The 11,529-nt window shown below is 57.8% G+C and overlaps 1 protein-coding gene across 4 annotated transcripts in view; it reads right to left on the bottom strand.

Annotated features, from left to right (window-relative positions):
- Positions 1-6: 6 nt before the first annotated feature.
- The window catches only part of DAB2IP (DAB2 interacting protein), a 43,895-nt gene continuing 32,372 nt past the window's right edge, over positions 7-11,529 (bottom strand). For 2 of the 4 annotated variants that reach the window (XM_006917064.3, XM_015593376.2), the window contains exons 10-14: positions 10,549-11,437; positions 9,669-9,821; positions 7,315-7,508; positions 2,786-2,873; positions 1,400-1,868 (exon numbers count right to left, since the gene is read on the bottom strand). In XM_006917064.3, coding sequence (XP_006917126.1) covers positions 1,701-1,868; positions 2,786-2,873; positions 7,315-7,508; positions 9,669-9,821; positions 10,549-11,437 — 1,492 coding nt within the window. In that variant the 3' untranslated portion in view covers positions 1,400-1,700. Of the gene's footprint in view, positions 734-1,399; positions 1,869-2,785; positions 2,874-7,314; positions 7,509-9,668; positions 9,822-10,548; positions 11,438-11,529 lie in introns of those variants that run through there. The other 2 variants (XM_025050428.1, XM_025050427.1) reach the window with 2 other exon arrangements.

The raw sequence follows: 11,529 nt of genomic DNA on the forward strand, positions 1-11,529 counted from the left end.
ACTGAACCAGAGGACATCAGTGGGGCCAGGCCCCGCCTGTGAGACCAGGAGCCGGAGCAGGGCCTGAGCCCCCGTGGCCTTCCTTCCTGAGGTCTGTGACCCTCGGGGGCTGCCCTCCCCCCGCCAGCACATCTCCGGCCTAAGTGATCTGCAGGTTGCATCTACGAGACCATCCTCAGGGCGTGGGCCTGGGACGGGGTGTGGTGTGGACGGGCCACCCCTCCCGCGTGCCCGCTCCTGGTGGGCTCTGTGGCCGCGGGAAGGGCGCAGGGTTTTTCCCAAGGGTCTCCTCAGCTTCCTGAGGCTGAGGTGGGGAGGTGGCTCTGGCTTGGCCCTGGCTCGGCTGCGGACGCCCCAGCTCTAATACCCAGGGCCAGGGCCAGGAACAGGAGGGACTGAGAGAGACCCTAGCTCCTGCCCCCCTACATCCCGCAAGCGGGGGCTGGCAGGGCTGCAGAACTACAGAACAGCCTAGAGCTGAGGAAAACCGGCCCCAGCTGTGGGGTGTGCCCCTCGCCTGTCTGCAGTGCCTGGGTCCTGGGCTGGGGGCCCGGGAAGGGTGAGGAGGAGGCCGGCCGCACACACGGGGCCTGGTGCAGGCCGCTGCTGTCTTGGAGAGGGAGCAAGTCTAACATCCTCCGGGGCCGCTATTTCCCATGCAGTGCGCACGCTCAATTTAAAAGGCCCCTGTGTTCCAGCAAGCGAGCAAGCGGGCTTTTGTTTCTAATGCATACTGTGAAAGGAAAAAAAATCACAGTTATCCACCTTCTCAGGGCCCATGGGCATTAGAATTTTTTAACCATCAATCAGGAAAGACTAGCCTTTGTCTCAGGGTGAGCACCAGCGGCCACTCCCTGCAGGGCCACAGAAGGACAAGTGGCACGCACGGTGCCATCTGGGCCAGCTCTGCCCGTATCTTTGGCTTCGGGAGCCCCAGAGCATCAGCCTGGGCGGCAAGAGAGGGAGGCCTGTATCCTCCCCACAGGTGTGAGGGCTCAGAAGACAGAGCCGTGAGCCTCACTGGGTCTTTTTGGCAGAACAAGTAAGGTGGGGAGGAAGAGGAAGGCAGGAGTGTGTGGACAGGTATGGGGTGAATCCTCGGCTCCTCACAGCAGGCAGGGACCCCGACAGGCTGCATGCAGTGGCAGGTGTTGAGCTGGGCAGGCGACACGGAACTCTGGCAGCTCCGTCCTCCCCACCCTCTCTCTCCATGCCTGACACACCTGTCAGCTCCTGGAACTGAGAGGCAGGTCCCACAGGGCAGGAGCCTGACTGCCAAGGAGCCTGGACCCCTAGCTGTTCATCCCCCACGTCTCCGGGCAGCTCCCTCCCTGGGGAGCATGGGGGGTGGGGTACATGCACTTGGCCAGGCCAAGAAGGAAGGGTGACACACACCAAATTCGATAACCAACAGAGACATGTTTTGGCCGGCCCCCTGCTCCCACCAGGATGTCCCACTCCCCGAGTGCAGTCTCTTCGGCCTGCACCCAACACGCTTCTCAGGCGGAAGCGGGGGGCGGGCTCCCGCTGCGATGGTCTCTCGGCTCCCTCTGTGGCCGCCTCCTGGACCGTGGGCGGAGGGCACGGGGAGACGAGCCTCGGCCTCTTGCCCCCTGCGCTGGGGCTGCAACTGTGGGGTGTTCCTCCCCAGGCTGGGGCCCTGCCCTGGGCCACCACAGTCCTCCCTCTCCTCGGGCAGGTTAACAATTGCTGCTGTTTCTGAACTCGCCGTTCTCAGTAATCTGCAATTTGGTGGGGTTGGTGGGGGAGATGCCGTTACGGGCCTGCATGCTGTACCTCTCTTTCAGCTGTGTCAGGGCGCTCATGAGGCGGGCGTTGGCAGCGTCCAGGGAGGCGATGCGCTTCTCCTGTGGGCAAAGAGGGCGTGGATCGGGGTCAGAGGGCCCTATGAGAATGCGGGGACGGGGGGAAGGTGGCCTGGACGAGATGCCGGGATGGGGGGAGTGCACCACACGCGAAGGGTGGGGAAGGCACAATCGGGGTCACAGAGCCCTACGAGAATGCGGGGACGGGGGGGAAGGTGGCCTGGACGAGATGCCGGGATGAGGGGAGTGCACCACACGCGAAGGGTGGGGAAGGCACTGAGGCTGTGGCACAGGGGACACGAGTTTGGGAGGACGTGGCCTTGCCATCATGGACCCCCACCTCCTTGAGTCTGCCTCCCCAAGATCTCTGTCAGACCGCCTGCTTCTAAACCCACACAGAGCATCTCTAGCGGTCATCCAGTAGCCACCCGAGGACCCAAGCGCAGGTGCTCTGTTCATGTGCGTGTACATGTGACGCACAGGTGACAGCTCCCGGTCAGTGTGCGCGATTTACAGTCTGAGCAAGGCCTGGCCCTCTTCTAAAGCCAGTAAGAGGAAGAGGGCGCATCCCTGGGTGAAGGAGAGCGGAGGCCAGACTCTCTAACGTGTCTCCCCTCTCAGTGCAGTTGGGAAGATGCAGCTCTGAACAAGAGAGCCCCCTCCCCTCTGCCCAGCCTGTCACCCCCAGCCCTCCCAATAGCTTCCACTCTTTGGTAAACAGCCCTGGTGAAAGGTGATACCCATCGGGCTGCCCCACCCCTTTCACAGCCTGTCCTAGTGAGCTTGTGGTCCACCGAGACCCTCGAGTCTGACCCTCTTGGAGCAGAGATCCTGGTTTCTTATTCCTCCACAGCTTTTGTAGCGGGGCATGACTGAGGATGGGGAGAAGCCAAAATCATCCCCTCCTCATCCCACGTCCTTTACCACCTGTGGCTGACCAAAGGGCCAGCGCCCCCCACCTGGGCATCAATGATTTTCTGCTTGGAGTCTACAGCTGCTTGCATCTCTGCGTGGTCCTTTTTCAGCTCCTCCTCCACTGACATCAACCTGTGACCGGAGACAAGGACAGTCAGGCTGGCACTTGAGGGAGCAGATGACGAGGTGGGTGTGGGGCCTTGTGGGCCTAGACCATCGTACCTGCACAGAGGTGACGTACTAGGAGAGCCTCTCCTTTGTCCACAGACCTCCTGCACTTGCCCGGGACAGACACCCTTCCCCAGGCCCCCAGCCACTGACACGGGCTAGATCTATTGCTTCCTTACACTTCTCCTGCCTATGCTGTTCCCAAATCCCCAGAAGCCCCTGGAGCTGCCCCTTTCCTGATGTTCTTCCAGGAGCCAAGGTGGGTGGGAGCGGGTGTTGGATCCTTTCCATCCCCCAGAGCCAGGCAGGTAGTATAAAGTTATGGGTCCTGGGGCATAGATGGGAGGACAAAGGCCCTGGAGGGCACTAGAGCGTCTCCCTGACTCCGTATTCACTGAGGCTGTGCCAGGCACTCGTGGTATAGAGATGAATGAAGTGCAGTCCTCTCTCTCAAGGAGCTCACAAAGCGGCAGGGACACAGGCAGGCAGACAGTTGCTACGCCCTGCATGGGAAGCTCAGGGGCCGTGGGGACAGAGAGCAGGAAGAAGCTAATCATCCTGGAGGGTGAGGTGGAGGCGTGCACATACGAACTGGACCTCTGAAGGACGAGCAAGGTCTGCAGGTGGGCGACAAGCAGGGAAGAGGAGGGATGCTGCCTGCAGAAGCTCAGAGCTCAGGCAGGTGTGGGTCTGTCACCAGCTGCTCCTTGCCTGAGACCCTTCCTGCCCTCATCCTGCGGGTCTTTCACACACCCATCAATCACTCTTGACCACTCCCATCTTCCAACTCAATTCTTTTAGCTTCGAGACCCTATGCGCTCTCGGTTTGCTAGCTTCTAGGCCACTGTTTGCAGATGCCTTGTCCTGTCTGTCCCCAGGATGTCAGGGCTCCAGGAGGGTGCCTTGCCCTCCATATTTCTCACACTATACACACTTCTCAGGCGAGCTTCATTTCCATCTCTACCATCACAGCTTCTCCAGTCCAGCAGAGCAGCCCCATGGCCCCCGAGTGAGCACCTGGCCCACAGCACAGTAGATGCACAGGGAGGTTAATGGTGCGGGGGCAGGAACCACACAAGGCTGCTGTGAGAAGTCAGTGGGGTCGGGGGGGCAGAAGCACTAATCAGGAGGAAGGGGTATGGGGCTGTGCCAAAGGGGGTTCCTTGTTATAGGAACGCAGACATGGAGCAAAGCCTGTGAGAAGGGTGGGGGACGATGGGGGGAGACAGGCAGTAGACGGTATCATCGGATTTACCCTCCTGCCATCGAGAAAAATACAAACAAAAAAACTAGAAAACCAGGCAACCTACATGAAACAAAGGCTTCCAGACACTGAACAGGCAGTGCAGTGGTGACTCCTGGGAGACCGGAGCACGCAAGGCGAACCCTGCTCACTGTCTACAGTGTCCGCGCCACACAGAAAAAGAGAAGTGACCTCACAGAGCTGAGGAGACCCAGGAGGGCAGCGGGGCAAGACAGGTAGGATTTGTGGGACAGGGCCGGGGAGGAGGAAGATGCAGAGAGAACACCCATCTCCTGAGGGGCCTTCTGGGTCTCTGACCGAGGACTGGCCTGCAAGCCTGTGAGAACACAGCCAGGCCGGGGCACGAACCATTGGAAAGGAGTTCACACAACCCCCTTAGGAATACTTCAGCTCCTTCCAAGCGCACTGGGAAAATGTACTAACATCGGAGGCCTCAAACAGACTCCCCCAGAAGGAAAGTGCTCCAATAGCACGGCCACGTTAGATCTGGATGCAAGGCTGTCCAGGACCCACCCAACCAAGTTTTACTGTAAGCCTCAAAAGAATCGTTAAACTGATTCCAAGGAACCTCACTGTGACCAGAACAAAACCCAAAATATGTAAAGGGACACAGAACCACCAGCATCTAAAGTTCGCAATGTCTGGCATCCAACCAAAAATCACCAAACACGCAGAACGGTAGGAAAACAGAACCCATAACGAGGAAGAGAATTAGAGAAAACAGACTCAGAAATGTCACAGGTGACAGAATTAGTAGACAAGGACGTTAAGACAACTATTATAAATATATTTCGTGACGAAAGCAAGAGCATGATGAGAAGAAACGGATGGGATTCACTCCAAATTTAAAAGGATCTAGAGGCAAAAATGCAATATCTGAAATGAAAAAAATACTAGACAGAATTAACAGCAGATTAAGGCACTAAAGAAGTGATTCGTAAACTTGAAGACACAGTAACAGAAATTATCTAAGAATGGGGAGGCCTGACCATATACCCAGAGATCCAAGAGCTCAACAGACCGCGAAAACATCAAGAAAACTACACCGAAGCACAACATGATCAAGTTATTGGCAATCAGTGATAAAGAAGTAAAGCTTTAAAAAATCCAGAGGAAAAAAAAGGACATTAAATATAGAAGAACAAAGATAATGACAGAGGACCTACTATTACAGCCAGAACGGGGGCCACATCACGAAAAGTTCTTAACGGAAGAGCTGAAGAGTTGCGACAAACACCATGTGGCCTGAAAAGCTCAAAATACTTATTATCTGCAACTTTACAGAAAGTTTCCAACCCCCGCCCTCAAGTGACAACAAAGAAATATCGTTACTAAGCCAACAGAGGAGATAAAATGAAATCGTCAGAAATACTCGATATAAAAGAGGGCAGGAAAAAAAGGAACAAAGCAGTACACATAAAACGAAAAGCAAGACAGTAGGTTTAAACATATTCATGTTGACAATTACGTTAAAGCTAAGTCGTCTCAACATTCCAATTAGAAGGCAGAAACTGTCAGATAAAAAGCAAAAACAGCAAGGTGTCTGTAAAAGAAACTCACTTTATGTAGAGACACCCAGATGGGTTAAAAGTATAAGCATGGGAAAGGATGTACCAGACTAACACTGTTAAAAGGAACTAGGGGCAGGTGTATCAACATCAAACATTTCAGAGCAAGTAGGGCTACAAAAAAGGTGATTTGATGATGATAAAGAGGTCAGTTCGTTAACAGTATACATCACAATCCCAAACGTGTGTGCGTCTAACGATAGTTTCAGTGTATGTAAAACAAAAACCAACAAATAAAGACAGACAAATCCGTACTTTGGACTAGAAACTTCAATATTCTTTTCTCGATGAGTAAACAAGTAGAAAAACCAGTGAAGATACAGAAGTCTTGAACAACACCATCAACCTAATTGACCTAAGTGGCATTTATAGTCAGGGAGGAAATACAGCAGGATTGGTTAGTAGAAATAAACGTGCTAAATAAGCCGCTGAAATCAGAGCATGTGCCTCTCAGAGAACAGACACAGTGAGCAGGAGGTGGTTAAGCTGAAAAATGTTTTCCTTTCTCAGAACCACACACGTGGAGTCGGCCAAGAGCAGAGCTGGCGGTCAAGTGAACAGTAGGTTCCTAGTCACCCTGGTTATAAGCCTGCTGCTAACCATTTTCCTATGAACAAACCCACAGGTAAACCAAACAAACAGCAATTAGAAGCAGAAAAACAGGCAGTCTAAATAGGACTGTGGGAAAGGTTTCTGCAGTGGATAAAGCATGAGGCCAGGTGGGGGAATGTGCACACCTGTGAAATCTGTCCAGGTGACAGGCTCTTATACCATGTAAACAAACAAGCTCTAAATCCACACTGTCTCTCTTATACCTGGTATTACTGTCATAAGGAAGTAAATGCCAGGATTGGGACTGTGGGTTCACTTAGATGCTACACCATCAATAAAGAGTCAGCATTAAAACCAATGGTCCCCCTGGAAATCTTCCCGCATAATCCACAGGCACCTTAAAACTCAACACATTCAAACCTGGCACGGTCACCTCGCTCCCCGCTCACCCAAACTGCTCCTCTTCCCAAGTTTCCCATCTCAGTAACTGGCACCACGATACACCCAGATGCTCTCAGTAGAAGCCTAGAGGTTATTCTGTCTCCTTCTTCCCTCTCACCTCCCATATTCACCCAGGGAACATAACTGCCATTTATTCCTACTTTTCCTGCCCCGAACTGGGTCCTCGCTGTCTTTCCTGACATCCCAATCCTGCTTCCAAACTCCCCTGAGAGCACTTACCAAGGAAACATGACCCCCTAACAGGGCCCTCGGGCCCTTCGTGAGCTGGGCCTGGCTGACCTCACGTCCGCCGGGCCCAGCTTTGCATCTTATTGTCAACGCACACGCTGTGACGTGTGGGGATCCCCACACTCCGGGCTACCCCATACCTGCCAGGCCTGTGCCACGCTGTCCCCACCTCCTAGGACACTCTCTTCCTTCCTATCGCCACACTCGGCTCACCCTGCCGCTCATGGGCCCCTCCCCTGACCAGGAGCCTCCTGGAGGGCAGTGGACAGGTCTGCCCGCTCTGGGCATGTGGGGCCGGGGCTGGCTCCCGAGCAGGGACGGGCGCCCTCACCTGCTGATGATGCCCTTCATCTGGATGTCCTTGTCCTCCTGCTGCCGCCGCAGCCGCTCCTCGCCCTCCTCCAGCCGCGCCTGGTACTCCAACACCAGCTTCTGCGTCGTCTCCTCCTGGCACTTGAATAGGGTCTCATACTCCTCCAGCTTTTTGTTGGAGATGCGTAACTTGTCCTGCAGCACTGCCAGGTCCTGCCAGGAGGGCAGCGTGCCACGAGCACAGCACCCAGGACAGAGAGCACAGCCTCGTGAGCCGGAGCAGGAGCACGGGGTGGGAAGGAGCCCAGCTTGAAATGCTCCCGGGGCGGTCAGCATCCCAGGCTCACTTCACTCAGCGAGGAGATGCCAAGCACTGCCCCCCATCTGGGGCCCTCTCCACGCCAAGCTCCCCCAGCCTGACCTTACGGCTGAGAGCATGAAGACTCAAACCCAGATCTCTCAGAAGTAAAGGTTTAACTAGGGTCTTGACCTTTTCATTAAAAGGTTAAAACACGCTTGAATACGTTAAGGAGATCTGACTGTGTGCCCTGTGAGGTAATAGCTCTACTAGAGGGGAAACTGAGGCCCAGAAGGCAAAGTGACCTAGTCACACAGAGTAGAGTGACTGACAGGCGGGGTAAGATCCTAGCCTCCCAGATTCTATCTGACCCCGAAGCCGGGGTGGTGGTGCAGGGAAGTGGACACAGAGAGGTTAAGGGCAAGGTGGTCTTGGCTTTCTGGCTCTGATTCGGCCCAGCACGCTCAGCCTCTGGGGAAGAGAAGGAGATGTAAGGCAGCAAGAGAAGAAGCAAGCTGGGGGGCTGTGCAGGCTGGACAGAGGGCGGGGCAGGGTCGACGCCAGAATCGAGGGCTTGGGGCCTTGGTAACAGGAGCCCAACTCACTCAAGGGCAAAGGGCCGCCCAAAATCAGCGGGGCAGCAAAGCCAGAGAGACCCAGCTCAAGCCCAAACGTAACCCCTGAAACAAAGCTGGACCCACCGGGCAGCCTGGCTCTGTGAGAAATGGCCCTGGCCCCATCCTGGGTCTGCTGCCTAGCTGGACAGAGGGGTGTGGGAAGGGCCTGACAGGCAGGACCAGGTCTCCGAGGAGCTTGGGCAACAAAGGCCTCCTGGATTTGCCTGGGAGGGTCAGCGGCAGAGATGGCGAGAGAAGCCGCAGCACATTCATCCCAGGGACAATGAGGAAAGAGGACACGCCAGCTGCAGCCTGACTTACACTCACTCAGGTCAACCTAGCCACTCACGAACGGGAACCTGAGTCTCAGAAAGGCAGAGCTTGGCCCCAGGTTCACGTAGGGAGCCGGGGGTGAGGCTGGCCCTCCTTGCTGCCCAGCCGAACCCTGGCTCTTGGAGCACTATGCCCTATGTTCCCTGGTCCCCCTCACATAATTATGGTGAAAGCGAGCGGATGTGGTGGACCCAGGGGATGGCGGAGGGTGGCGGAATGCAGCATGAACATGAACCTCGCCCTAGGCCAGGAGAGGGAGGCTGCCCCCCTGCCCCCCATGCCCTTGCCGAGAGGCTGCTCCAGGCTTTCTTGGGGCTGAGAGGGTGGGAGCACCAGCAGTGAGAGGGGGAACTGTCTGGGGGACCTTGCACTGGTCCTGGGTCGACCTTGGCTTTGGCCTCCAGGAAGAGACAAGAACCAGCCACGGATCCAGGGAAGCTGCTGCAACTGGGAGAATTCTGGAGAAGAGAAGCACCCTACTGTCCCTCCTGAAATGCCGGATACGTGTGGTGGCGTAGGATCTGGATATTTTAGAAAGATTTTTTTTTCCCCTGGGGGGAAGAACACATCTCAGTAGCAACCTGACCCCTCACCCTGGCTCTCTCTCTCCCAGGCCCCGGTGGAGATGGGGGCTGGAAAAGAGCCAGGCCTCAGGCAGGCACAGGCCCCGAGTGGAGGGGGCCTGGCTGGGGTGCTTCTCCGGCTGTCTCGGGACCCACACCTCCGCCTCCTCATGCACGAGGCTCCCTCAAGGGACTCCATGTGCCTCTTCGGCACCCCCGAACGTCAAGTCCCAGATTCTCTTAAGCTCAGCTGCCCAGTCACTCAGGAATGAGGCCTCCCAGAGGTCCAATGACCAGCTTCTGGGAGCCTGGATTCAGGAGAAGTCCCAGCTGAGTCTCACATACAGCCCGTATGGGAAATGTCACGTCTAAGCTAAATCGTTCTTGCTGTCCTTCCAGATTCCACTGATCACTGTCCTCAAGTGAAACCAGGGGCTGAGAGGGGACTGGCCATTTGCAGGACCGAGCAGCGCCCCCATTCAGGGCTCGAGAGGAGAGAATCCTGCCAGCTGCCAAGGGAGGCAGCCCCGCCCTGCCCCAAACTGCCAGGGTCCAGCTTTACCTTTTCTGCTTGGCTGAGCTCCTCCTTACTCCTTAGCCTATCCCTGTGGGGGGGGTCTGGGCCCAGGCCCTCGTCTTCTAACAACTGCGCGTTCATGGTCAAGAGCCAAGCGGCCGTGCGGTCCAGGGCATTGGGGCTCACGGGTGAAGGGCCCTACAATGAAACAACAGCTGTGAGGGGCTGGAGGGAGGCAGCGGGGAGGGGAAGGGTGGGAGTGGCACCCAGTGAGCCATAGGGACAAGTGGCTCAGAGGCACGGTGGGGAGGGAGGGGACTTTCAGCTGGCTGGGCACCTACTGATGCAGCCCCTAACCCAGGAAGCTCCACCTCCTGGACAGCCTAAGGCAGAGTCAAGAGCCCAGGTGGCCTCCTGAGCTGTTCTCTGCCACCCAGGTGAGAATGGGTGGTCTGGCCCTGGCAGACCAGGAGGTCTACCCAGGGCACGTCAGTTCCGCATGCTGCGTGTGGCCCTTGGGTGACAGAGGACACCCAGGTTCCCTGGAAGCCGGCTGGGTGCAGGGCGGGGGCCTGTGAGGGCTGGGTAGGCTCCTACCCTGGATAGGGCTGTAATAAGCTTGGAAATGGAAACGGATCGGCCCCTCCTCCCTCCTTCTCCCTGATCTGGGTGTCTCAGGGAGAACTGGCAGAGGGACCGTAAGGCCAGTGTCCCTGGTTCCCAGGATTTAGGCAGGGGCCAACGAGGCAGGTGCCAGTGGGGCTGAAAAGAGGGTGGTGACATGTGTGGCAGGCTGGTGGGATGGGCTGTCATTCGGCGTGGGATGGCAGCCGGGTGCGGCGGAGGTGGAATGACCAGGGGGAGCAGCGTGAGTGGGCGTGACGACCCGGCCCGGCCCGCCCTCCCCTCCGCCCGCAGCACTGACCTGCTTGTGCAGCGCGCGCGGCTTCAGCTCCGGGCTGTCGCCCTTGGAGGAGGAGGACTGCTGCCGGAGCCGGGCGCCAGGGCCCGCCCAGTCGGGAGAGGCCGACGCCAGGGTGCCGCTTGAGGGCCGCGGGTACTGCAGGGTGCTGAGCAGGGTGGGCGGCGTCCGGCCCCGGGGGGCCGGAGGTGGCGGTGGAGGCGGAGGCGGCGGCTGGTCGATCCGCCGCTGGGGGCCGGCGCTGTTCTGCCGCGGCACGGTGGGCTGCCCACCCTTCTCCATCAGCGACATCTGGCGCCGCGCCAGCTCGCCCGGCCGTCGCCCCAGCTCCTCGGCGGCACCGCCGTAACTTCCCAGCTTGGCAGCGGCCGCCAGCTCCTCACTGTTGCTGTGGGAGCTCAGTGAGCTGTGGCCCTCGGAGCCCGAGTCGCCAAGGCCGCGGGGTGACAGAGGCAGGCCAGCCGCCATCTGGTACACAGGGTTCTGGAAGGAGAGCGGGGCCAACAGCTGAGGCCGGCCGGGCGCGCCCTCCGAAGTGCCCGGCGTGGTCGGCGTCTGGCCTGCCCGCCGCACTGTGGCCAGCCCTGCCAGGCTCCCGGGGGCTGCCCGGGCTGGCCACCCAGCCACCAGCTGAGTTGCAGGGGCCTGCCCGTCCGTGGTGAGGGCGTCAGGGCCCGCCGGGGAGCCCGCCTCCCCGTCCAGCGTGCGGGCGTCTTGGAGGTCCATCATGGACAGGCTCTTGCCACCATTGGCCATCTGAAGATCAGGCTCGTTGGCTTCCGAGTAACTCGAGCTGCGGGCAGGTGAGGGCTGGACCCCGGAGGACCTTGTGACAAAAAACAAGTCCTTGTTTTCGGGGGTTGGAGACGGTAACCGGGTGAAATCTATCAGACTGCAGGGAGACAAGCACACACAGGGAAAGAAGGGGGAAAAGAAGAACTGTGAATGCGGCCAAGGCGGGTCCGAACCGACAGCCCCCGCCGA

The sequence above is a fragment of the Pteropus alecto genome, unplaced genomic scaffold, assembly GCF_000325575.1.
Source record: "Pteropus alecto unplaced genomic scaffold, ASM32557v1 scaffold226, whole genome shotgun sequence".
Lineage (NCBI taxonomy): Eukaryota > Metazoa > Chordata > Mammalia > Chiroptera > Pteropodidae > Pteropus > Pteropus alecto.